Below are 24,860 nucleotides of genomic sequence, written 5' to 3'. Positions count from 1 at the left end.
CTGGGTATTGAGTGCTTCAGGACGAGGGAGACGACGACGAAGGCTTTCTAGGGGGGCCACGTAAGCCAGTCGTCCTAGTCAATCTTCCCCATCAAGCAAGTAACTGTCGGAGATGGTCATGTTAGATCTCAGACAAAAGACAGCTTTGTTAGTGGCTTACTGCTGTTCTTCGGACTTTGAAGTGAGATCCGACCCGACAGCTCCCGCACGCCAGGGCCTAAAGATAGACGCCTGCAACCAATCTAAGCGCCACAGAGGTTACGCGCGAGATCTTTTCTGAAGCTCAGTTACACTCGCCCATCTGTCCTCGTCGTACCATGGACGACGATCTCATCCTCAATTTTGACATCGGAGATGTTTCTTCAACCAAAGTAGGGCAGGGGAAGAAGGGCGGGCGTTGGACGGACAGGTACGTCTCTCCCCACTTCGCCCTCAAATCCTACCTCATGCCCGTAGGCTAAAAGCCAAACGCGTAGCGAAACGCAAGACGCGTCCTGAGGCCTCTGCGCCCAGTGGGAATGACCACACCGTCAACGCGACCGATGCGCGCCCCGCAAAGAAGCCACGGAAGGAGTCTCGCCCCCCCGCAGAGGACCGTGACCAGGAGCGCGCTGCCGCACCTGCGTCTCGCCCTCCGACTCATGTAATCTCCTCACTCTTCACCTCGAACCCCAAGATCGAGCAACCCCTCCCGCGCGCAGGACCCGCACCGAACACGAAGCCCAGTAATGCCCCTCTGGACTCCTCTACGTTCACAGGTCTCGGGCTTGACCCCCTCGTGGTCGCGCACCTTTCCTCTAAAATGAACATCGCCCGGCCCACCTCTATCCAAAGGGCCGTTCTGCCCGCCTTGCTGCCTACTCTTGAAGACCCAGCTGCTCGTGACGTGTTCATACAGTCACAGACGGGCTCGGGCAAGACGCTCTCCTTCCTCCTCCCCATCCTACAGGACCTCCTTCCGCTCAGTTCCCTGTCATACATCGACCGATCTATTGGTACTCTTGCGGTCATCATCGCACCCACGCGCGAACTCGCCAAGCAAATATCCGACGTCCTGGAAGCCCTGCTAAAGCTCCGCCTCCGGCCACAGGACGATTCCGCGGACGACGCTGCTGCTCCCCGTCTCACACGCTGGCTCGTTTCGGGCTTGCTCACAGGTGGAGAGAACCGGGCGCATGAGAAAGCGCGTTTACGGAAGGGTGTCCCAATCTTGGTGTCTACCCCTGGCCGTCTGCTTGACCATCTCCAGAATACATCTTCCTTCAATATCGGAAAGTGTCGCTGGTTAGTCCTCGATGAAGCGGACCGTCTGATGGAGCTCGGGTTTGAAGAGACTATTCAGGGCATCCTGAAGGGTTTGGATGGTCGGCGGAAACTCGCTGTTCAGGCTGTGGGGGAAGGAAAGAGTACCGACGTTGGAGGCTGGGACTGGAGTAGGAAGCGGAGGACTATCCTTTGTTCTGCTACCATTCGCGAGGACGTGCAGAAGCTAGCCGGCCAAACGCTCACCAACCCCCTGATGATCAAGGCAACGGAGAGCGACGCACCTTCGCAGGAGACACAAGACGACCCTCTGTCCGCCGTTCATACGGCACAGAAGTTCACTCCCCCGTCGCAGCTATCGCAGAAGTATGTCGTCGTACCGCTCAAGCTCCGTCTCGTTACGCTTGTGGCACTCCTCAGGTCGCTTCTGGCCCAATCGCAGACCAAGAAAGGGACAAAGATCATCGTGTTTATCAGTTGCACGGACGCCGTCGACTTTCACTGGCATCTGCTTGGTGGAACGGCAATGGACGAAGATGCCGAGTCATCTTCGTCTACGGAGGACGCAGAGGAGGCTTCCACGGAGAAATCCTCGTCTGACGCGGAGGGATCCAGTTCTCCGAGGCGATCGAAGAAAAAACCAAACTCTGAGAAAGTCGAGGTCAAGTCCGCCCTCCTCCCTGACGCCTCGATCTATCGTCTTCACGGTTCTCTACCCCTCCAGACACGTCTGGCTTCTCTCAAGGGTTTCTCCGCGGCCCCTTCATCCAACACGCCTTCATCATCGATCCTCCTGTGTACATCCGTTGCGTCTCGCGGTCTGGATCTGCCACTTGTTCGTGCGGTCATTCAGTACGATCTCCCGACAGAGTCGGGTGCGACGGAGTACGTTCACCGAGTTGGACGTACTGCACGTGCCGGAAAGGGTGGTGAGGCCTGGAGTTTCGTCGCACCGAGTGAGACGGAGTGGGTAAAGTGGGTACAAGGGAAGATGCAGGGTGGCACGAAAGAAAGCGAAGGGGGCGTGACTCTGGACGGTGTCTCCATGGAGAGCGTTCTACGCAAGGGATTTGGCGGGAAGGGTAGTGAGTACGAGGAGCGCGCGACGGAAGTTCAGCTGTCGTTCGAGCGCTGGGTTCTACGGGACAAGCAGGTAAGCGAATCACCTTCATCATGTCATGAGTATGGCTGACCTGTCTCATAGAACGCGGAGTACGCTCGTAAGGCATTCCTCTCGCACATGCGCGCATACGCCACACATCCGTCGGATGAGAAACATATCTTCCACATCCGTCACCTTCATCTTGGCCATCTTGCGAAAGCGTTCGCTCTCCGCGACGCACCTACTGCCCTTAAGTCGAAGAGCTCGAGATCGACCGCGAAGACGAGGCAGAAGAGTGCACCCGGGAAGGCAGCACCTGCTGATCGCAAGTCCAAGAATAAGCGTGCACCGGATATGGATGACAGCGACGACGAGCACGATGTGGCCGACTCGGAGAAACGCATGGAGCAAGTCGTGCGTGCTCAGGGTAGACTCACCAAGAAAGGTGGCAAGATGGTCAGGTCCGGGACGGACGAGTTCCAAATTGCTGGAGGTTATGATTTGGAAAAACTTGTTTCCTCGCGGACATGACCTATCCCGACGCAATTGTATCTATACCGCATTGTGTTGTACCCGTCCGTGTTGGTTTACTGCAGCTCTATCACTTGCACATGTCTGAGCTTCATTTCGTACTTGCGCTGCAGTATAGCTGTGGAAGGGGTGATCAGGGTCCCGTGTCGACGGCAACACCGCTCGTGATCGAGTCGCCACGTCTGCAAAGGCGCGTAGCGAGTAGAAGCGCTCGCTTTCACACTCTTTCCCTCCCTCCACCATGATCTTCAGTAGGCTCACGTTCGGCTTCTTGCTTGTCACGATCGCGGCCTTCTTCTGCGCCCAGTCCGTCGAGGCGGCGAAGGGCCCGCGCATCACGCACAAGGTCTACTTCGACATCAACCACGGTGACAAGCCCCTTGGCCGAGGTGCGCCCCCTCTTTCCTTGACTGCTCGCGGAGGGAGCGCGTATTGACGCGTTTTGTGCAGTCGTACTTGGTCTGTACGGTGGTGTACGTTGCTTTCAGTAGAATGCAGGCGAGGGCAGGGTGACTGAGTAGTCTTGTGAACAGACCGTCCCGAAGACCGTGGAGAACTTTCGTGCCCTCTCGACTGGTGTCAAGAAGGATGGCAGCAAGCTCCCCGACGGGTTCGGCTACAAGGGCTCCAAGTTCCACCGTGTCATTAAGAACTTCATGATTCAGGGTGGTGACTTCAGTAAGTAGCACACTTGTCCGCCTTTAGCTTCCTTTCCGACACCTATTACTCGCAGCCCGCGGTGACGGTACTGGTGGCAAGTCTATTTACGGCGACCGTTTCGCGGACGAGAACTTCAAGCTCCGGCACACGCGCCCTGGTCTCCTCTCGATGGCTAACGCAGGCAAGGACACGAACGGTACGTGTCCATGGTATCATATGTTGGATTGCTCTGGCTTATCACTTCGCCAACAGGCTCTCAATTCGTGAGGCTCAGAATCTACTACAAACTTCTTCACTCGTTCTGACTGTTGCGCGTACGCAGTTCATCATCACCGTCGTAACAAGCTGGCTTGACGGCAAGCACGTCGTCTTTGGCGAGGTTCTTGAGGGCATGGACATTGTGCACGCTATTGGTATGTCTCGCGAAAGTCTTGCTATCCCTAGTCTCACACGATCGTGATATACAGAGGACGTCGATAAGGGCAGGAACGACCGCCCCAACCAGGACGTTACCATCGTTGACTGTGGAGAGGTACGATAGAAGCTCCATATATCCCCTAGATACACTGTGCTAACCTACGCTTTCTTACAGATCGAGGTTGAGTCCACGACCACCGAGGAGAAAGAGGTGCCTACCCACGCTGAGCTTTAAAAGCCAGCCTTTTTCTGGTACTAGGCATTCACGAATGAAAATCTGTTTGGTTATTTAGGACGAAGTCGTCGTACCTGACACTACTACGCAAGGAATCACTGATGCCGAGAAGACCGCTGCTGCTGGCTCGTCTGCCCAGGCGACGACCGGTGCCCCCGTCGCCGCCTCTGCGGCCACCGAGAGCAAGGAGGCCGCGGCGACGACGGTGAAGCCCATCGACGATATCTCCGAGCCCACTGGCGCGGCGTCGTCAGAGTCGATGCCAGACCTGGAGGACGGGTGGGGCTTCTTCTCTTCACTCCTCTTCCTCGTCGCAGTCGTTGGTGCCGGTGTTGCGTTCTGGCGACTGGGCGGGATGAAGTACGCGAAGCTCATCTTCAGCGGGCGCCAGCGGGCTCAGTATCGCAAGGTCAGTCCGCAGGAGGTATAGGTGAATGCATACGGTTCGATAGGGAGATTATCGTCTTGTATAGTTAAACTTATTGGGTTACCGCGCCGTCATTCTTTCTTGTCGTTCGTTTAGATTAGAATACACTTGCAGGTTGAAAGTAGATAACCTTGCGTGGACATAATACCTGACGCTCCAAACAGACTGACCAAATTGGTGAGTTGACGATGAAACGGCTTGATTACTTGGTACAGGTTGGATTCCAAGCTCAGGCTGTTTGATTTGAGTGGAGGAGAGTATTGGGTGTGTACATGACAGGATCCCAGGTCTATATCCTAAGACATCCACGAACTCGAACTCGACGCCCATCGCCAAAACATCGCTGACATCCCTCCGGGCTGTGGGTGATGTGAGGAACCCTGTGCCGCGATGCATTGCGTACCGCAGGCTACGGTTCGAAGGCTACGTCCTTCGCGGTCTTGTGCATTTGGCGTGTGCGGATGGAAGACGGCCACGATAGGTGTATAGTCTGCAAGCTGGAAGCAGCATACGCCTCCCACTTGACCGTGAGCCGTAGCTCAACCAGTACGAGGCTGTAGCAGACGCGCATTGCTCGGTACGTTGTGCTGCTCTCGCTCCCCGACCGGGACCGGCTTCGAGCGCAACGAGCGTGTGGTCCTCAGCGGCGGTAGCCGAGCATTCGCGAACAGGACATGGAAGCCCTCCCGCAGCTCCGGCTTGCAGGTATCGAGGTGGAGCTGCCAGGGATGCGCCCCGCGCCGGAGAAGCGTGTTCGCCTTCGGCTCCCGCACGACGTAGCGGAGCTCTTCCGGGAACGCGGGGTTGGGATGGAGCTCCAGCACCTTGTGGTACTTGATGTTCACGACGCGGTCCCCGCTGTGGCGCGGGTGTTCGTCCGGCGTGAACGTGCAGAGCGCCCTGCCGAGCCACGGAGACGGAATGCGCTGGTCTCCAATCTTGCAGGAGAGGATGTTCGGGAGCAGGACGGACTTGAAAAGGTCGCGCTCACCCATGAACTGCCACCAGTGCACCTTGCTGCCGAGGTCTATGCACCACGGCTGGCCGAAGGAGTACACGAGTCCCTGCGCCTCGATACCCCACGCCTTCCGCTGACGACCCATATCCGCGGCGATGGCAAGCGTTTCCTTCGAGACGAGCCCGTCACGGAGGAGGATGTCACGGTAGACCTGGTAAAGATCGAATGTCGCGATGGTAGGGAGTTGGAGGCGCCACGGAAGCCCGTTCGAGGAGAGAAGGTCCCTTCCGTTGTTGAAAGATAGAGGCGAAGGGGTGAACATACGTCGGAAGCGGATCTCGCCTGCGGTGGGCGGCGCAGGCATGGAGGGGGTCCAGTAATAGAGGTAGCCGGAGAGCCCAGCGGGGAAGGTCGATGGTGATTTCCCGAGACGAAACGTCGCGCAGGGGCGACGGTTGGCCTTTGCGGAAACCTGGAGGGTATTGGAACGGGCGAGGGCATCCCAAACGAAGACGTACTCTTGTTGGGTGGGTAGATGGATGTAATCAGCCTCGGTCAAGTTGTCCGGACGGAGGGTTTTAATGTTTGCTTGAACGTAGTGCGACTTGGATGTGATCTCATCTGTCGCTGAGGCAGAATGCGAATGCATGCGGCTGCATCGCGGTAGACCCGCGACAGAGTACCTGAGAGCATGTATACGTTTCGAAACGATGACGGATCGAATCGTACTCAGGATTCGCAGCATCCCGCGCTACACCTCCGCACCGCCTAGAACTCAGAGCACGCGTCCAAGATTCCGGTGATGTAGGCTGTTCGTTGTTATGTCGGCGGCGGACAAGAAAAGCCGAGGAGGGAGAGGGAGAAGAGATCAAGGGATTCGGGTCAGAAGCTGGTCAGAAGAACGACTTGCACTCGTATGTAAGAAGTTGTTAGCTAGAAGCGCTGTTGGGGGTACATACGCTTTCCGGGCCGAAAGGGTGCTGCCGGAGAGCCGGGCACAGCCGCAGCAATACATAGCTTCCAGGCCCCCGACTGTTAGCTACCCTAGTCTGTACACGACCCCCTAGTCGGCATTGGGAGCATACGTGTGTAAATGTTGCTGACGCCTACTTCGCAAACCAACGCCGAGCTCAGGGTATAACAGCACGGCCGCACTACGGACTACCCATTCTCCAAGTTCATCATGCGAAACTTGCCCCCGGGTCCGACTTTTCTGCTACACCACCTCCCTGCCATCGCCACGCCCCCCGTCGTGACGGTCTTGGCCGCCTACGCCGTCGGCCGTCTTTCTGGAGTGCACCTGCCTGTCTGGGTGGTTGTGGCAGCTTGTTTCGCCTCCTTCCCGGTGTTCATCTTTGGCCGCAGTGCATGGGCCGATCTGAGAGCAAGGCGAGCTGCAGCCGCGCTGGGCGCAGAAGTCGCTGTTCGTGCCAACAGAAAGGATGTCAAACCTTCTGGAGAAGATAAATTTCCACGTATGTGTGCCGTGTGCCCCAGTGGTCGTAGGTAGTAATACTCACCATGCGTTCGGATAGGCGACTTCCTCTTCAGGTTGTGCGAGATAAACGGCAACACCTTTGTGCTTCAGTTGTATTCCCTCAAGCGGGTGCGTTCATCGTCGCTGTCGCCTTTTGATGCTGACTGCGCTTTTGCAGTTCTTCACCATTGAACCCGAGCATGTGAAGGTACATGGTCCATGGGATTTCGAGAGAGACAAAACTGCTGACGCTTCGAATCGTCGCAGGCTATCCTTGCGACGGACTTTGCGAGCTTCCAGAAGGGTGAGTAATTGATGCTGAACGGCCTCGTCGGTTAGCTGGCGCTGACCCTATCTCAGGCCCTGGATTCCGCAGCCAAATGAAGAGCCTTCTCGGTGTCGGTGTATTCAACGCTGACGGTACGTCTTGCCTGATCGCTGTGCATGGACGATAACTCACGCGCTCGTTCATGCAGATGAGATGTGGAAGTGAGTATAGGTCGGGCTTGATCGAGGTGTGGCACTAAACGATACTGCAGGTTCCACCGGTCTATGACTAGGCCATTCTTCAGCAAGGATAGGATCAGTCACTTCGAAATGCTCGACAGGTAATTCTAATCCGGTCTCGCTCCGGCGCGTGCGGCTTACACCTCTTAGGCACGCAAATGATGCTCTGCGGCAAATGAAGATCCGTTTGCGGGAGGGTTACGCCGTGGACTGGCAGGTTCGCCCCCCCTCCTTCTACTCGACCACCCACTAATCATCTCGTAGGACCTCGTCTCGCGGTTCACCCTCGACTCTGCAACGGAGTTCCTTTTCGGAAAGGACGTCCGCTCCCTATCGGCCGGCCTCCCGTATCCGCCCACGTCTGACATCGCCCGCACACAGACGACTAAGCCAGCGTCGGACGAGTTTGCGTCGGCCTTCTACAACGCGCAGCTGGCCTCTTCGAAGCGTGGCCGCTTCCAGGACTGGTGGCCGTTGGTGGAGTTCTGGCACGACAAGGTCGAGGCGCAGAAGAGCACGATCGACAAGTTCATTGCCCCCATTCTCACGGACGCGCTACAGAAGAAGACAAATAAGGGTCCTGAAGACGAGAAGGTCACGGATGAGGATACGCTGTTGAGCCAGCTGTTGAAGGTCACGGATGGTGTGTTATTGCCCTTGCCCCTGCATCTCATCTTGATTATAATGTGTTGCTCATCTGCGGGTGAACAGACTACAACATCATCCGTGACGAGACCCTCAACATCCTCTTGGCCGGACGTGACACCACTGCTTGCACCCTCACATTCGCCGTCTATCGTCTCGCGGAGCACAAGGACGTTCTCAACCGTCTTCGGGAAGAAGTTCTCAACGTCGTGGGACCCATCCGCAGGCCGACGTACGATGATATTCGCAACATGAAGTTCCTGCGCGCCGTCATCAACGAGACGCTGCGCTTGTACCCCCCGGTGTATGCACATCTGCCACCCTCTCAGTTCTCCCGCTATTCGCTAACCTCGTCCTTGTTTGATCGTGCCCAGTCCCATGAACATCAGGTATGACGATTCGCAGATGCGTTCTCTTATCTCCTTCTCATGTTCTTCGCCCTAGGCATGCCATCAAGGACACCGTGCTCCCTCCGACTACCCCGGGAGGTAAGGGCATCTTCGTTCCCGCGGGTATGAAGTACGTATTTAGTCCGCATAGTAGCTGGGAGAGGTTCACTCAGCCGCCGGGCTCTTCAGGATGATCTACTCCGTCTTCATGATGCATCGCAGGAAGGACTTGTGGGGACCTGATGGTGCGGCCGCCTCTGCATCAATGTTGCCCCGGTTCGGCCTCTCACTGACCCATTCTCGATGAATTCTCAGCCCTCACCTGGGACCCGGACCGCTTCATCGATGAACGCGTGCAAAAGTACCTCACGCCCAACCCGTTCATCTTCCTCCCATTCAACGCCGGGCCCCGCATCTGTCTCGGCCAGCAGGTATGTCCTTCTCCCCCCTCCCCCCTTCACCTCATATGTACCCTGGCTGACGTCGTCGCGTCACAGTTCGCATATAACGAGGCGTCGTTCATGCTCGTGCGCCTCGTCCAGCAGTTCTCCGCAATCGAATTCACGCCAGAGGTTGCGCCCGAGTCCGTCACGCCTCCCGGCTACGCGGATTCTCCGGGCTCTGATGGCACCGACCGCGTGTGGATGGGCAACCATCTGACTATGTATGCTAAGGTATGGATGTTCTATGCCCGGGAGTTGATGAGATGCTCACACGGCGCGACGTTCGTAGGGAGGGCTTTGGGTGAAGATGACTGAGGCGACGGATTGAATTTGGTTGGAGTCGGACTAATCGTTCAGTGCTCAGTGCTCAGTGTTTGGTTCGAGTATCGCCTTCACTCTCGTTTGAACATAATCGCACTTAAATCAGATAGTGATACTGTGCATCTGTGGTCGTTTTCTATACTTGGTCATTTCCTGCCTGTGACTTGGTGTGCGTACCTGAGGACGCGATGTAGGGACGGTCCGAAGCAGAGAATAGATGTACAGTACGAGTTGAGCAGAAGTCCGACATAAAAATAACACGTCCAGTAGTATACGTATGTGCCAGTTAACTGTTCCCATACGGGCTCGCGTGCCGCTGGAGCTGTGAGCCCGACGACGTCGTACACTCGTACAGCGTGAACATCACCAGCAGATGCAGCGCTATCGCATACAGGATGAAGGCAGTCCGTGTTCGCCGGTTGCCCAGGATCGCACGCGTAAGCACGAGCACTCCCCTCTCGAGGACGTTGAGGGATTCGTACGCTCGTGTCGCTTCCTGCCACATGGGTGAGCGTCGGGATGCATGGACGGGCGCGGTGAGTACGTACCCTTCCGCGGAATGCTTGGAATGGATTCATGGCTTCCTCGCTGTAGCGCATGTCAGATCGAACAGTGCAGATGAGAACTAAACAGGGGTGCACGCACTATCTCGCGCGATACTTGCTCATGTCGTCCGAACGACCGGCAGCAGTTGATGGAATGGGGTCTAGCGTTGACGGGCGTGCCGACGAATCTTCGCGGTAGCTCTGCATGTACCGGACCTTCTCATACAGCTTGAGGTTGTCCGCTTGCAGGCTCTTAACCTCCGCACGCAGCTCTGAGATGATGTTAAACTGTTTCCGCAGTTCCTGTTGAGGCCAAAAGGTAAGCACGCCATCGACGACGCTTACTCAATGTACTGACCTCTTCGAGCTCTGCATTCCGCTGCCTGAACCGGTCTCGCTGGCTCGTGACGATGGGCAAAATGGACGTATCCGCAGAGGGAGCAAATGGTATGGGCGTAGTTCGAGCAGAAGCATCCTGTCCGGTTCAATCAGCACGAAACGCCACACCGATTCGCATTGCTCAGACGTACGGTACTCTTCTTGCCCAGTTCGAGTCCAGCCAACACGTCGACAGGAGTAGACGTGCCGTTCGCAGGTGAGGCACTGGCACCATTCACGCCGCCCTCGGGCTGACGCTGGTCCATATGCAGCAGATCTGTCTCGAGCTTCTCGTTGAGTGCACGTTGCCTTTCGAGTTCGGACTCAGTCGCCTCAAGTTGCGACTGTACTGATTGCAGTGCAGACTCCAACTCAGCGTGTAATACCTACGAGCAGAAGAGAGAGTCAGTATCGATGAATCAGGCGTGAGGGAAGGACAATCGTACTCTGAACTTGGTGAGCTCCTCAAGGATACGTCTGTTCTTCGTTGCAAGCAGAAACTCGAGCGACTTGCCGTGCTGGCCATTCCCCTTGTCCGCGCTAGTGTCAGGCAGATGCAAGCCTAGCGCGTCTCCATTCGACGTTGCGTCGTCCTCGGCATCATCGTCACCCTCAAAACCTGCGAATTCGACCTCCTGCAGAGCGGGCGTTCAGCTCAAGGTATGAACTGATATACAAACGAAACCTGCCTGCATAATCTCAAGCTCACGCTTAATCTCATCGTAGTCCGAATACTGCTTGAGTTTCGTTTTGAGTTGGTCGACTTCGGCCGCCTTATTTTGAACCTCTCTTCCGAGCTCCTCCACCTTTTTCGCAGCGGTAGCTTGCGCAGCTTCCGTTGCCGATTTCTGCGCCTCAAGTGCTTGAGAAAGGCGGTCGGTCTCGGATTCCAGGTCGGCGATCTTGATCTCATACTCCTGCATCCTGTCGGATGATATGAGCACACAGCACAATCAATAGTCCCCGAGTCCCAAGTTCATACCTAGCCGTGCCTTCGTGCCCACTCTTGATTGCCTCAATCTCAGCACGGAGAAGCTCCTATTAGATAGATTGGAGTCAGTAACATGTTCCTACACCTCGTGGTGGGGCACGCACGTTACGACGCTCAACGGTAGCGACACGGCTGTTGGCATGCTCCAGGTCGGCCACCATCATGTCCAGTTCGGCGAGCTTGGCAACGACCTCGTGGTCTTCCTGGTACCTCAATGCGTGTTCGCACGCTGCATTATAGACGATGGCGTACCTTGACGCTGAGTATGGTCCAAGAGCTTGGCTTGGTTGGACTCATGGGACATGCGGAGGTCGCGGAGCTGATTCTTGGTCAACGACAGCTGCCGTTGCAGGTCTTGCTCCCTGGTTAACCCTGTCAATGTCGCTCCGGGGTGCACAGAATAACCACGTACCGCTCTTCGTAGTTCCTCATCTTCTCGTCGTATGTCGCATTCAGCTCATTCTCCTTCTGCGCGACCTTCTCTTGAATGAGGTCATCCATCTACGACATTCGTCACAATTCGCGCTACGACTATGCTGAGCGGAGAGATGCACGTACCTTCTGCTCCAGCTGTTCGACGCGCAAGTCCGCCTTCTTCTTCGCGGCCTCGAGGGAAGAGACTTCGCTGAGTCGTTTACGCAACTCGGCGTTCTCTTCGCGAGCCCGCCGGAGGTCTGCTTCGAGGTCTCCTACTTCAGCTGCTTTCACAGCTTGGTCCTGAGACATACGGCGCGTTCATGAGAGGTCCACGAACTTCAACGGCGCACGTACCACAGCGGCCTCTAGAAGAGGGTAAGGATCCGGGACCTCAGCAAGGACCCTGAAGACATGGCCAAGTGCACTCTCCGCGAACTTAGAGCGTTTCGTGAGTTTGTCAATCTCGGATTGGTAGGCTGATATTTCGGGAGTCAGATTCGGGGCGGACGAACCACATGCAGGAATCCAGCGATGACAGCGCACATTTCACTAATTCTCTGTATTCCGAAAGCTTCGCCTTGTCTGCATCATGGATCTTCTTCACCTCTGTGAAGATAATTGGTAAATAAGCTACTCTGAAATGTGTATAGTCGAGCATACCTTTCGTACGCTCAGCTAATGCTTTACGCCCAACCAAGCTCTCCTTCTGATTCTCTATGACCTCGGTATTCTGTTTCTCGAGCAGTATCTGGAGCTCAGAGAAGTTCACATCTGCTCATTCATCAACGCCTTCTCCGCTGTGGTATAGCACGCCTTGCGTACCCCTCCAAGTCGCCAGAGCACCAGAGAAGTTCTGTGCCATCTTCAAAGTGCCTGCTGGTTATGGTCTGGTGTGTCGACGCGCAGAGCCGCAGAGAGTTGCAAGTGTCGAGAGACCCGCTCCGAGATATAGACAACAAGAAAGGAGTTACACGTCGCGGATGTCCAAGGCGCGTTCAGGTTCGCGAGCCGGTCTATGACACTCGCAGTCGTCCGGAAAGGCAGGTTGATCCCACGGCACTGAAAGTCGCCCTTGGCGCTTGGGTGACCTTGCACATCGTACTCGACAGCGAGCACGCGCATTTGGACGACGCTGGTCACGGTCTGGTCGCGGTGAGTCGTCTTCGCCATGAACGTCGCCAGACATGTCGCTTGGAGGAGCGCACTTCGCTCCAGGGCATACGCGACCGCGGCGTATGTCCCTCCTGCCTCCCTGGAAGGCCTCCAGCGGGCTAGGGCACCCCCTCCGAAACCAAAACCCGAATCCCCCACCTTCTACACCGGCCGAGCCAACTACTACGACCAGCTTCTTGCCCTTGAAACTGCTGCCAAGCACACTCGTACCGCCCTGCAGGAGCTCCAGCTTCTCCCCCTTCCCAAATTCGCCCGAGAAAACCTGCCACCTCTCCGTCCGGTATGGAAGAACAAGGTCGACCTCGCCGAGCTCATGGACGCCAACCTCACAACGTCACGCTACCGCCGTTTTCTCACCCAGCTCAACCAGCTGAACGAGTATCGTCGACTTGCGGAAATAGCCGGTCACGTACAGCTGGCCGAACGCATCCAGCACGTCCTGGATGTATTCGAGCGGGATAACAAGGAGGCCATCCTTGCTCGGGGAAAGAGGAAGCCGGTCAAGTTTGACGAGTTCGGGCGGTCGTACACAATCGGGCGGAGGAAGGAGAGTACCGCGCGTGTCTGGGTCATCGCGGCGCAACCGTCACCAGAGGACGAGCCAGTCGCCTCGTCGTCCGTGTCTTCGGAAGCAGCTGCATCAAGTGCACCAGCATCGTCCACGCCAGCAATGGGTATCTCGGGCTTCACGCAAGGTCCTTTGTCCCTTGCTCCTGCCCCCGTCAAGGTGCCTACCACCAACATCCTCGTCAACAACATTCCCCTCGCCGAGTACTTGTGAGTGCATTTTTCGTTACTTCATCGACAAATGCGTGATTCGAATCTACTGCAGCCCCCATGTCAGTGACCGTGAGCGCATCGTGCGGCCCTTCCGGGTTGCGGGTCTCATTGGTGCCTTCAACGTCTTTGCTCTCGTCCGAGGAGGTGGCAGCACAGGACAGAGTGGTGCAGTTTGCTTGGGGATTGCCAAGGCCCTCGCCGCACATGTTCCTGATTCTGAGCCTCTCCTGCGCAAAGGTTCGTTGATCCACACTGACCGCCGTACCCGAGCTAAAGTGATGTGTCTTCCCCAGCCAAACTACTCAAGCGTGATCCTCGTATGGTTGAGCGTAAGAAGACTGGTAGGGCTAAGGCTCGCAAGGCGGTACGTCTCTCCGGTTCGTCTCGTGTCGCGCCTTCTCACACCGGCACTCTTTGCAGTACACTTGGGTCAAGCGTTGATGTGGTATTACCATGGGCCCCTAGAGGCCATCTGCTACAGTCATATAATGTCGACGCATGTTGTCTTAATCTACGCTTTCCTGCTCAGACTATCGAGTTCGTTGTCTGCGAAACAGATATGTTATGAGAGCAACAGCTAATATGGTGAAGCCTTGTCAACCGGGATAGCTACTCATTCGCGCAACAGTACCTCAGCCGATGGTGAACGAGGCTCAATCGTACATGTGAAACCAGACGGATACCTAGGTACAGTGACGAAATGGCAAGGGATTCAGCGAGATCAGACCGGTCTGATATACCACTTACGATAGGAATCCGGTAGACATCTTGACTTCAACCTTCTTCGGTTTTCCGTTGGCGTCCAGCGGCGGGGTAATGTTGAATACGTGCAGAACCGAGGCGACGTTTATGAACAGGGACGCGTCTGAGAGATGCCGACCTAAGCATATCCTGTGAAAGGTCCTCCATCTTAGTGAAGGCCGTAAGGAACCACATTGGCATGCACGGTGCTCACCTGCGCCCATAGCCGAATGCAACGTCGCCTGGGTCGAGAGTGTCCGGGTTCGGGAGGCCATCTTTGAGGTAACGCTCAGGTACGAATGCGTCTGGGTTCGGGTACGTGTTTGGATCATGCAGGATCGACCTTAACACGCAGAGTCATGATCAGCTTCAGCTTCAGTGCCACAGACCGCTGTACGCAACCGACCAGACGTTGGTGAGGATCAGCGATCCTTCCGGCAGGAAGTAGCCATTGTACTCGTCATCTGCCATGGACCTGTGCACGACGCCAAGCGGGACGACGTTCTGCCACCGGAGGGCCTCCTTGCACACGGCATTCACATAGGGCAGCGACTCCCGGTCACCGTACTCGGGGAGCCTATCGAGACCGACGACTGCGTCCAGCTCAGCCTGAGCTTTCCTCTGGACCTCGGGGTGCATCGCCATAGCCATGAAGAACGACAGCAGTGTAGAGAAGGTCTGACGCGGGCATGAAACAGCTGGCAAGTAAGGGAACAAGTAAGGGACTCACGGTATCTGCTCCGGCAGCGTATGTATTTGCAGCACCAATTTTGGCAACTCGTTCCTCGTCAGCTGCCTGCTCCTCGCTAAGGTCTGCCTGGGAGATCGCCTCGAGCATCTCGTGGACAGCTGAATGGTTCCCTTCTCCACGTAACCATGCTTGCTTCGCCTCGGCAAAGGGCAGATTGAGCAGGTCGCCGACGAGACGTCTCCATCGGGCGAACTTCTTCTGGAAGCCTGCACCGGGAACCCATGCTGGAACATATCGTAGGAGCGGAATGTTCTCCACAAGGAAGCTACCCGCCATGAAACCCTCAGTGGGACCCTCGAGTGCATCATGGAGTAAAGAGACGTATTTCGGATCCTCGGGAGTTATGTCGATGCCATACATGGACTTCAAGATGACCGCCGCGAATGAACTTATCATATGACATGAGCATGCAACCACTAGTTACTGCAGATAGACTACTTACAATTCCATGTGCTCACGAAGCCGGTCTGGTTCTGCCTTCAGAAGACGGAGGAAGCGATGGGTCTCGAGGAGGAGGATGGGGTGGTGCTTGGAGACAACTTTCGTTGTGAAGTGCTGCCAGGATGCACGGCGCGTCCGTCTCCATTCTTCGCCGTACGGTAGGAGCGGCGTATTCCAGCTCCACCCCATCCTTGGAGGAGTGCATGAGGCGGTTCAGTTGTATATCGCTGCATGTGATCAACGAGATAAACATACAAGTCGACGACGAGAGACTTCGGGCGATCTGAGTAAGTAGCCGAACGCTTGTCTAGGAGATCTGTTGCCGCCTGCTGGGAGTGCAAGATAACTAACAGCTGGTTGTCGGGTAGCTGCAGGCTGACGATGTCCCCTGAATCCAAACGTCAACTAACTAGTGACCTCACGTCGGGAGCCTGCTCACCATACTTCCCAGCCCACTCCCTATACTTGATCCAAGGCTGATCTTTAGGGATGTCTAGCAGATTCCCGAGGAGAGGGAGGGGTTTGGGGCCAGGAGGTAGAGGTCCACGTCGGCGACTGGACCGGCGGGAACGGAGTAGAATGAGGATGAGACCTGCAGCGACGAGACTCAGTGCAAGAGGGTACGCCATGGCTACAGCGTTCTGAGAGTACGTATTCCTCTGTTCGCGTAATATATGCACGGCACCTTCGATAAGACGCCCATTATGGGCATGCTGGGAAGCTCTCCGGGATCTTCATACTGCAGACCTTCGACGTCAAAGTTGCGGGATACTTACGGCTACCGTGCCCACACGGCCGACAACAATAGCGCGCAGCTAGCAGGCATTTGGTCCCGGCAGCGGAGGTGCAAGCGCATCGTATGCGGTTTCATCTTGTGCGTCCCACGGCGGACAGGGGTCGAGCACGGGAACAACATGAACCTGGCGCTATGCACGCTGCTTCTGACCTGGTGGAGGAATGTCAGCGGACGTGCCCAGAAAGAATGAGCGATACAAAGCGTCTACCAGAACCCGAGGGAGATGCCCTTAGCTCCGCGCTATGGACGACGAGCGGAACGCCCGTTGGTCTCACGATGGGTTCGGAGATAGTGATCGCAGATGTATTCAACTACAAGTATATGTTATCTGCTATACACGCCCAGGCAGACACCCGGGTTCATCTCGCGAACGAGGTCAACTCCAATAGCACCGAGGGACATCGTCTAGATGGGATGTGGATTCCAGCTGGACAGGTTGACTTCGGGTCGTGTCATGGCCTGAGTCTGTGAAATCCTGTCAAGGACGTAAGAATACTTTTTATAAGGATGAAAAGTAAACCATTACGTACCCGCGACTACTCTCCATCCTCGACATCGAACAGCCTTGGATATGCGTGGCGGAACAACATCGTTAGTTAGGTCGGTGGTGGTTCTATTCGTGATGCTTGCCCTACTCTGCCAACTGGGAGCAGCAGGGGTGTTAGGTACTCACGATCGGAAGGACGTCTTCGATCCTCCGGTCCTCTACCCCCATGCAGGCACAGTATGGTACAAAGGACAGAGACACAATGTCACCTGGTGAGTGTCACTCTCGAAGAGCTCATCTCAGTATTCACTGAGGACTCGCAGGGACGTGTCAGACCCGCCGCCATACATCATCAACCCCGTCGACCGGATCTTCATGAGGAAGAGGGAACATTACCACCCCTCGTGCGTCTCATATACTTGAGTAAGTCTTCAAGAAGATCCTGACAAGCTACTGGCAGTGATTTTGGAGACGAACTTCGATATCATGCTTGGCCGGATCCAAGTGACCGTGCCGTGGGTCCTACCTGACCACGACTACAGCATCTTGCGTGAGTATCCGAGAGGGAGCCCCCCAAACACGCAACTAATGCAATAGTCTAGTATACGGTGACTCAGGCAACTTCGGCTAGCAATTCACCATTCTGGAGTGAAGTACTTACGGACTTTGTGCAAGCGGATGGACTTCTTGAATGCTGTGCGGTATTGCAAAACTATTGATGCGATAATACATCCGAATGCGACCTGTTGTGGTCCTGCAGCTTCAAGTGGTCGTACCGCGACCTTTGAGCTCAAGGAGATTTGTCGTGCGAGGATGAGTATTGCAAGAAATTGGTAAATGCATCAATAGCCAGGATTGCCGTGAAAAATCGACCGGCATCGGAGGGCGATCCAAGCACAGCGAGACTTGGACAGACCCAGGGCTGGGACTTCAGAGCAAGGGTGAGGGGGCCCAGGAAAGACCAGAACAATGAAGGAGCACAAACCAGGAATGGGCGCCTATAATCAACGCTAAACATTTTGCGGAGTTCGAAATTGGCCGGAGTACCTTGGTCGTCGACTTCCTTCTCGAGCTCACTGTGGCTGGTGTTTTTGCTCGCTCAACACCAGTTTCTCCCCCTTCTCAGCCATGGAAACCAAGAAGAGACCACACGCAGACGATGCAGAACAGTCACGGGCCAAGAAACGAGCTGTCTCGGACGACCGTGCCTCGCCAAGTCATCCTAACGGAACGACGACATCCCGTGGTGACGAGCCCAAGGAGGGCGACAACATTGAGGTGCTGTGATTATTGATTTGTGCTTGTACTGTGTGAGACTCACGTCGCGAGATTTAGCTGTTCCGGAAGGAAGCCATCTTTAGGCGAATGAGGCACTATTCGCGCGAGGCGGAGAGGAGTCAGGCGCGAGTAGCAGACTTGGAGAGGCGGTTCAATACGTGCCAAGCGGGACTGGCTGCTCTGGAGGCATGCTGGACGCAGGTGAGCACCAGTGACACGCGTTTGACTCCGCCCCTCATGCCGTGCGCAGTTGATTGGGACAATTCGCTCCCTCGTGAAGCCGGAGGACCTCCCTTCACTCGAGAAAGAGTCTGAAGGCGAGTCGTTCTCCGGTGCTGGGCCTGCGAGGCACGGGGTACTCACACTCTTCGCATATAGGCATCTATAACCTTACTGCTCGTCTTTCGTCCGAAGCCGACCCAGAGTACATCAAAGTCCTCCGAGACAAGATGCAGACAACTTCGGACATTGTCAAGGCATTTGTCAGCATCAGTTCTCAGAATCATAGTGGGCCATCCAGTGAGGATATGTTGACGCGGTGCCAAGAGGCGGAGACTGAGGTACGCTATGTATGTCCTGCTGACGAATCTTTATTCTGACTTCTCATAGCGCGCCATTCTTCAATCGGAGTTGTCCTCTGTACGCGCGCGATTGCGTGACTCGGAATCACAGAGGCAGAGCTATTATGAACAGCTATTGGCCGCCGAGAAACGAGCAGATCGGCTGCAGAGCAAGTCGTTGACGCCGGGACACGCAGTCGCGAAGGAAGAGCCGACTGACAGTACGACTACAGAGATGGTCTCATCCCCTGGAGTGAGTGTTGGTTCTAAGAATATTGCATGCCACATGTCCTGACCTGACGTAGCCGCCGCCCGTTAATGGAACCTACTCATTAGACTCTGAGGAATGGAAAGACCTAGCCAGTCTCCGCGAAACAAAGATTGAGGAGCTCACACGGGAGAACACGGAGTTGCAGCTACAGTTGCAGACGGCGCAGTTGCAGGTGTGTAGTCCTCCACTGTATATACCGTCTGCGCCCTTGCTTATTGACGAGATCCGTACAGCTCAAGACTCTCCCCGATGAGCTCGTCACGGAGTCTAGTCAATACAAGATTCTTCAAGAACGCGCCTCTCGGCTTGACCATATAGCCAAAGAATCACAGGTTGAAGCGGGCAAGCTGAAGGAACAGCTGGACAACCTCATGACTTCTCGTTCTGACCTCGAGGCAGGTCTAAAGGTACGTTCGCGACTTCAGGTATCAAGAGTGCATATACTAAGCAGGCTGTAGTCTGCCAACGACACTGCCGTAAACGAACTGCAGCAGACTCTCAGCAAACGAGATAGCGAGATACTCCGCCTGCGCTCGCAACGTGATCAAGTCACTGCGGAGAACAATGAGCGGAAGGAGAAAGAGAAAGCGAGATTGTCTACCGCCGCGGAGTTCAAGGCGCTAGCGGAGGCTCGTGAGGTATGTCCTAACTTGGTGAGAACGAAAACACCAGACGCTCAATGACACGCAGGACCGCATAGCCATTCTCGAGTCGGAGACGAAGAGACTGAAAGCTCGTCTGGCTGCTAATGCAGGTGACGAGGATCTCATGGCGTTCTTTTGGCAGAGCACGTCTGAAGACCAGTCTTACGTCGAGGATCTGAAGGGACGGCTCTCGTATGTACAGTAGTCTTATGATTCGACTTGAAGCTGACTAATCGTGTACCAGTGCTGCAGAGGAACGTGTTGCAGCCCTCGAGAAGACACTTGCTAGCCACGGAGACGCAGCCAAAAACGAGGCTGAAGTCCGGAGACAGCTCGCTCATGTTCAAAAGCAGCTGGACAAGTACCAGACCGTGTATGGCGACGCGTCTTCCATGCCTCCTGAGACAGCTCAGCTTTCCGAGCAGCTGCAGCGGAAGCAGGACGAACTAGACAAGCTCCAATTGCAGGACAGGCAGCGTGAACAAGCCGAAACGGCCATATACGGCGAGCTGGACAAGCTCTCTGCTGCCTGGGAGGCACTCGAGAAGCAGTTGAAGAAGAAGGTCTACGATCTATCCGCTGCGGACGAGCGAATCGGCAAGGTGAACCTTGAGGTACGTGTTCACGTGGTATCTTCTGCCCAAATTACTGAACTAGTCTCCGCAGAAAGCCAAGGCGGAAAACAGGTTCTTCTTGTGTATGCGTGACAAGGATGCGAGCGATGGGGAGCGCAAGCGGCTCGCTCAAAATCTCGACAGAGCTGCCAAGGCCATCGAGAAATTGAGCGAAACCGAGAAGAACCTTTCCAGCCGAGTAGTAAGTCTCCCGGGTACGCTATTGTCGAAGCAACCGTCTAACTTCGCATGTGCAGGGTACATTGGAGAAAGAGGTTGTGCTCTGGAAGAGGATGGCGGAGGAGCAGAGGGAGCGCGGGAATGCCCTCGAGTTCGAAGTCAACGAGTGGCACTTCCGTGCGCAAGGAGAGCGCAAGAGTGCAGATGAGGTTGGTTTGGCGGTTCACCTCCCGGCATCCCGATAGCTGACGTTCGCGTCACAGCTCCGAGTTGCCTTCGCAGAGAACACGAAAGCAATCGAGCAGAAGCGCACAGAACTCCGGAAGCTCGAAGAAAGCCTCTTGAAGACGAAGAAGGACGCTGAGAAGCATGCAGCGAAGCTCAAGTTGGCTCCTGCTTCGTCCGAGTCGAGCGACAAGGAGGTAGAACTCCAGGGCGAGCTAGACTTGTGCATGGTATGCATCGTCAAACCACGCTGCTCGTGTCACATCTAACGCCATTTGCAGAGTTTGCTCAAATGTTCAACGTGTCAGCAGAACATGCGCAATACTGTCATCACCAAGTGCATGCACAGTGCGTATCTCCACGCACCATCTCTGCTGTCCTTCACTGACACTTGCATTCAGCATTCTGCAGAGCGTGCGTCGACGCGCGGATAGCAACACGACAACGCAAATGTCCGGCGTGCAACCTTCCTTTCTCCCAGGGCGAAGTACAGCAACTGTACTTGCAGTGACGGTCGTTACATGCGGGATTTGACTTGCAGTGGACGCCGCGGGATTCTGTGTGGATTCTTCACTTTTGCTGTACCTTATTACTTTCATTGCTATCTTCATACATACTCTTCCTTGCAGTTGTTGCAGAATTGATTATGACCCCATCTCCTGTCTCTTTGCACTGTGGTTGACACCGAACAGCGCGAGTGTGACAGTGTCATTGTCCTAGAACGAAGCCACGTGATCGCGAGTTGGGCGCGACGCGCGTTTGTTGGTGGATCTGTGCTGGGGCCAAACACCTTTCTTCTCTCCCATCGACCACCGACGTTTCTATGACATGGACTCCTTCGATATATCCGACTTCCAAATGCCTGCTAGTGGTTCTCGACTACTCTCAGAACCTACCCCAGACATAAGCTCGTCAAGTTCGACTCGCACTGGCCCCGGGGGAGACGATCTCTCCATCTCAGAGCTCTCTCTGTCTGATCGACCTCAGTCGAAGTCTGCGCGGCGACGGCCATTCAGTTTGCTCGCGCCTCCGCCAGATGACAGCGCCCTTGCGGACGATGATGTGGAGGAGGACGAAGGTGGAATGGACGCAACGATGACGCAGGAAGACTTAGAGAAGGCGAGGCGACTTGCCGTGAAGACGCGCGAGGAAAAGCTGCAGCACGATCTCTTCATGCTGAAGAAGTTGAACTCTGCCTTCGAGGTGTATAAGGATGCGCTGCGTGAGACCAAGTCTAGTACCGATGTGAGTACATGGGCTGTTTCCAGTATGTTTGTATCCCTAACCTGCACCATCGCCACTGGTTCTAGAGAGTGGCCACCCGGTTAGAACACACGAATGCACTGCTCGACAAATACGTCCGCATCTTGTCCAGATCCGAGAAGATTACGAAACTCATCCTGGATGAGCGATGGCAAGGTGCTGACGTGGTGAGTGTTCATTTCCATGTGCGCAGTCCCCAATCTCATAAATACCGTATAGGACGAAGAACAGCTCGAGCGCGAAGAGGCAGCGCGGATAGAGCGAGAGCATCGCGAAGAGGAGGAGCGTCGTCTCGCCGAGCAGAAAGAGCGAGAGCGGCGAGAACGAGAGCAGCGCGAGCGCCAGGAACGAGAGGAGCGTGAACGACTGGAGCGGGAGAAGGCTGAGGCGGCAAAGACAGTTAGTCGCGGTAGTGGTGTCAGAGGCGTACGTGGAACTCGGGCGTCGATGCGTGGCTTTCGCGGTGCGAGTCGGGCTGGTATGCAACCTCCGCACTTCTGCATTTGGGTGAAACGTCTAACTTGTCTGAAAGCTTCTACTGCTACCAGTGTACGGGGCGGGGCAATGTCTGCAAGTGGTATTCCTGGGATCAAACGCGGAACGAGTTCTACGACAGCGAGAGGTACCACCGGAAGGGGCGGAATACCACGACGCACCTAAGCAGCATGGTCCGATGAATATCGGGTGCGCTTGGGTGTAAGTACTCTGCTTCAGGTCTCATGGGGGTCTACGCGTCTTCAAGCTCCAACGACTGCGGACTAGATGGTATCGTTCCCGCATTCATGCGCACAGGCGATACGTAGCGGGTTGTAGCGCCTGTGCACGCTCTCGGGAGCCGGCGCGGGCCGCATTGCCCTCAAGCCGTTCAACATCACATGCATTCCTACTCAAGAGTCTCTGGCCGTGGCAACGTTGGACCGGTGCAACTGGTGCTCGTCGCTAGCGCCATTGGGCTCGAGGGCCCGCTCCTCCCACTGGAAGTGTCGGTGCGAGTGGGGTAAGGTCCGACCTCGGCGACCCCGCTATGTGGAGACCCCTGGCGGCGTTCTACTGGGGATGGTCGACCTCGCGACGGTGGAGTTACGATTTGTGGCCAAGTGCCGGACGTTGAATAGAAGGGACTCTTCGAGCTGCTGAGCGCAGCCCCGCGGGGAGGCGTGGCTGATGATGTCCTGTCTGTGCCTGCTCCTGCTCACGGTGTGGGCGCTGTTGAGCAAGGCTGCGCGGGGCGCATGAGGTGTGGACAGGATGGATTCGATGATAGATGACGATGGTTCCGAGATGGAGATGTGATAATACTGTACCACCGTCCTATTGCTACGTCCTTGTTACGAGAATCACTGGAACACTTGCCGATAATATTCACGTTCACGTTGGAACTATGGATTATATTTATGTTCAACTTCGGTTGTAGCGTGTAGATTGTGTTCCTTTACGCGCTGGTCGTACTTGTAAGTCTTTGTGGTCGCGATGACATTGACTGGTCATCGGTTTTGGCGCGAGCAGGGCAGCGGTTTGGAATGGGCGGCGCGAGCTTGCGAGTAAACTAGTTAGCAAATCTAACATGCATTGACCGTTGCAGCGTGGCGGGGGCCCCGAATCGAAGCGAGATCGGGATCTTACCAAGTGTACAATTTTAGGCTTCAGTGTCACCGTGGTCATGGTCATATGACCTCGTTCTTTCTCGTCATCTCCTTCTATCCAGATATCATCGCCGCTCTATGTACTGGGCCAGTCAAACCGACACGAGTCGTACCTTGATGAATGGATGGAACCACGTTCGAAGGTTCTTGCTCTGGTCCTTGCGCCTTGCTCGTGTGGCCTCGACGATATAAAGGCGAGGTTGGCCAGCTTAGACGTGAACCGGATCCTAGAAGATGTCCTCCACAGCGGCCCTTTTTCATAGCATGTACGTTGTCAAGTCCTCGATGTCTATTCCGCGATTTTCACACTCATTTGGCACGTATCCTTCAGCGCGACAAATAATTATTGTGTCGTCGCGGCGGCTAGTAAGTTTGGCGTTATGCATGAGCCTGGTGGTATACTCAAAAGTCCCTGCCATCTCTTACGCAGCCTTGTATTTTTGGAATATTTGGCGCACCTCCCGCAGGAAATTGACCTCTTCTGGAAGGGAAGATTCTCTGGGGCATCCGTCCTCTTTCTGAGCAACAAATACCTGTCGCTTCTGATTGAGATACTTCGATTTACAAACCCCACATCTGACAAGGTTCGTCGTCGCATGAGTGTTGTATTGTCAAGAGTCCGTTCGGCGCGCAACAGAAACCGCATTTGACCTAGCTGTAACATCATTTTGAAGGCCAGTGCGGTGGTTGAATTGCTGCCGTACTTTTCCTGGGCTGGTCAGTTTGTCTCATGACTCATGCGCTGGGTCTCATATAACGCCGCTGCAGTATTTTCTGCCTTACGAACATCTGCGCTGTGCCCACCTTGCCTCAGATGGCCATTGGGAATGCTCGTCCTCTTGTCTTCCGTGCCTATATGGATCAACTTGGTGAGTTGTGTCGGACTGCTTCGCATAATTGTTCAATGGTCTCTCAACGTCGGAACGAGGGCCATCATTCTTATGCCTACTTTGCGAAGGTGTCATCTGCTCTCTAATGAGCCTCACCATTCCTATCTTATGTGCCTGCAATCGCCGCTCTGTCAGTGGCAGCAAAGTTCATCTTCGCCCCTGATACCAGATACAGGTCGCCTCAGACTCGCAATCATAACATCATGAAAACTTCTGCAGCGCTATGGCAATAGATTGAGCCTAACCCCTGGCATCAGGTCAGCCGACAGCATGCGCAGGAGATATGTTACGGTATGTACGTCCAACTATTTCTAGCGTGTTTGTATCAAACTCAAGGGGGGGTCATGCTTCGGACGTGACCCACGATCAGGATAAACACACAACTTGTGTACTTATACTACGGTACAACGAACTGCC

The 24,860-nt window shown here is 55.2% G+C and overlaps 10 protein-coding genes across 10 annotated transcripts; 7 read left to right on the top strand and 3 right to left on the bottom strand.

Moving 5' to 3' along the window:
* Positions 1-72: 72 nt before the first annotated feature.
* Positions 73-3,101, top strand: L226DRAFT_86465 (DEAD-domain-containing protein). Its single transcript, XM_067687292.1, has 3 exons — positions 73-409; positions 457-2,416; positions 2,468-3,101. The coding sequence occupies exons 1-3, from the start codon at positions 318-320 to the stop codon at positions 2,894-2,896; spliced, it is 2,481 nt and encodes an 826-aa protein (XP_067534805.1). The 5' UTR covers positions 73-317; the 3' UTR covers positions 2,897-3,101.
* Positions 3,102-3,137: 36 nt separating this feature from the next.
* Positions 3,138-4,208, top strand: L226DRAFT_464279 (uncharacterized protein; the record flags this gene model as incomplete). The annotated part of the gene is made up of 8 exons (XM_067675848.1): positions 3,138-3,285; positions 3,347-3,369; positions 3,430-3,574; positions 3,630-3,752; positions 3,809-3,819; positions 3,879-3,969; positions 4,024-4,088; positions 4,149-4,208. 8 exons carry the CDS (start codon positions 3,138-3,140, stop codon positions 4,206-4,208), a joined length of 666 nt encoding a protein of 221 aa, XP_067534804.1.
* A 644-nt stretch (positions 4,209-4,852) lies between these two features.
* On the bottom strand, positions 4,853-6,497 carry L226DRAFT_535700 (uncharacterized protein). Its single transcript, XM_067680967.1, has one exon. It carries the CDS (start codon positions 6,336-6,338, stop codon positions 5,175-5,177), a length of 1,164 nt encoding a protein of 387 aa, XP_067534803.1. The 5' UTR covers positions 6,339-6,497; the 3' UTR covers positions 4,853-5,174.
* A 142-nt stretch (positions 6,498-6,639) lies between these two features.
* L226DRAFT_535699 (cytochrome P450) lies at positions 6,640-9,661 on the top strand. The gene is made up of 16 exons (XM_067680966.1): positions 6,640-7,068; positions 7,129-7,199; positions 7,249-7,278; positions 7,338-7,374; positions 7,431-7,490; positions 7,547-7,559; positions 7,610-7,678; positions 7,728-7,794; positions 7,842-8,220; positions 8,289-8,526; positions 8,597-8,611; positions 8,667-8,741; positions 8,801-8,856; positions 8,927-9,042; positions 9,109-9,285; positions 9,344-9,661. Exons 1-16 carry the CDS (start codon positions 6,777-6,779, stop codon positions 9,380-9,382), a joined length of 1,734 nt encoding a protein of 577 aa, XP_067534802.1. The 5' UTR covers positions 6,640-6,776; the 3' UTR covers positions 9,383-9,661.
* L226DRAFT_487798 (uncharacterized protein) lies at positions 9,493-12,680 on the bottom strand. Its single transcript, XM_067677210.1, has 16 exons — positions 12,529-12,680; positions 12,367-12,477; positions 12,250-12,312; positions 12,061-12,182; positions 11,848-12,006; positions 11,702-11,790; positions 11,542-11,651; positions 11,394-11,488; positions 11,281-11,336; positions 10,988-11,222; positions 10,745-10,933; positions 10,451-10,684; positions 10,279-10,395; positions 10,021-10,223; positions 9,924-9,963; positions 9,493-9,871 (listed from the first exon to the last, which is right to left on the bottom strand). Exons 1-16 carry the CDS (start codon positions 12,566-12,568, stop codon positions 9,662-9,664), a joined length of 2,073 nt encoding a protein of 690 aa, XP_067534801.1. The 5' UTR covers positions 12,569-12,680; the 3' UTR covers positions 9,493-9,661.
* Positions 12,681-12,809: 129 nt separating this feature from the next.
* On the top strand, positions 12,810-14,263 carry L226DRAFT_553358 (mitochondrial 37S ribosomal protein uS9m). Its single transcript, XM_067682920.1, has 4 exons — positions 12,810-13,656; positions 13,712-13,896; positions 13,953-14,023; positions 14,080-14,263. Exons 1-4 carry the CDS (start codon positions 12,875-12,877, stop codon positions 14,098-14,100), a joined length of 1,059 nt encoding a protein of 352 aa, XP_067534800.1. The 5' UTR covers positions 12,810-12,874; the 3' UTR covers positions 14,101-14,263.
* Positions 14,084-16,643, bottom strand: L226DRAFT_535696 (cytochrome P450). Its single transcript, XM_067680965.1, has 8 exons — positions 16,032-16,643; positions 15,848-15,980; positions 15,594-15,782; positions 15,131-15,539; positions 14,807-15,078; positions 14,615-14,743; positions 14,407-14,550; positions 14,084-14,342 (listed from the first exon to the last, which is right to left on the bottom strand). Exons 1-8 carry the CDS (start codon positions 16,219-16,221, stop codon positions 14,273-14,275), a joined length of 1,536 nt encoding a protein of 511 aa, XP_067534799.1. The 5' UTR covers positions 16,222-16,643; the 3' UTR covers positions 14,084-14,272.
* Positions 16,644-16,917: 274 nt separating this feature from the next.
* Positions 16,918-17,587, top strand: L226DRAFT_86335 (uncharacterized protein). Its single transcript, XM_067687291.1, has 4 exons — positions 16,918-17,147; positions 17,199-17,279; positions 17,336-17,425; positions 17,478-17,587. The coding sequence occupies exons 1-3, from the start codon at positions 16,960-16,962 to the stop codon at positions 17,403-17,405; spliced, it is 339 nt and encodes a 112-aa protein (XP_067534798.1). The 5' UTR covers positions 16,918-16,959; the 3' UTR covers positions 17,406-17,425; positions 17,478-17,587.
* A 333-nt stretch (positions 17,588-17,920) lies between these two features.
* On the top strand, positions 17,921-21,311 carry L226DRAFT_509421 (BRE1-domain-containing protein). The gene is made up of 15 exons (XM_067678217.1): positions 17,921-18,153; positions 18,211-18,354; positions 18,404-18,485; positions 18,532-18,713; positions 18,763-18,966; positions 19,019-19,156; positions 19,215-19,391; positions 19,443-19,622; positions 19,675-19,820; positions 19,873-20,242; positions 20,295-20,444; positions 20,500-20,631; positions 20,686-20,877; positions 20,929-20,995; positions 21,049-21,311. The coding sequence occupies exons 1-15, from the start codon at positions 18,004-18,006 to the stop codon at positions 21,156-21,158; spliced, it is 2,424 nt and encodes an 807-aa protein (XP_067534797.1). The 5' UTR covers positions 17,921-18,003; the 3' UTR covers positions 21,159-21,311.
* A 164-nt stretch (positions 21,312-21,475) lies between these two features.
* L226DRAFT_546139 (uncharacterized protein) lies at positions 21,476-22,570 on the top strand (the record flags this gene model as incomplete). Its single annotated transcript, XM_067682399.1, has 4 exons — positions 21,476-21,892; positions 21,958-22,077; positions 22,130-22,388; positions 22,443-22,570. The coding sequence occupies 4 exons, from the start codon at positions 21,476-21,478 to the stop codon at positions 22,568-22,570; spliced, it is 924 nt and encodes a 307-aa protein (XP_067534796.1).
* Positions 22,571-24,860: the final 2,290 nt, after the last annotated feature.

Source organism: Lentinus tigrinus, assembly GCF_003813185.1.
Source record: "Lentinus tigrinus ALCF2SS1-7 unplaced genomic scaffold L226scaffold_14, whole genome shotgun sequence".
In the NCBI taxonomy this organism is placed as follows: domain Eukaryota; kingdom Fungi; phylum Basidiomycota; class Agaricomycetes; order Polyporales; family Polyporaceae; genus Lentinus; species Lentinus tigrinus.
The sequence above is the reverse complement of the archived record's forward strand: the minus strand, read 5'-3'. Positions and strand labels throughout refer to the sequence as shown.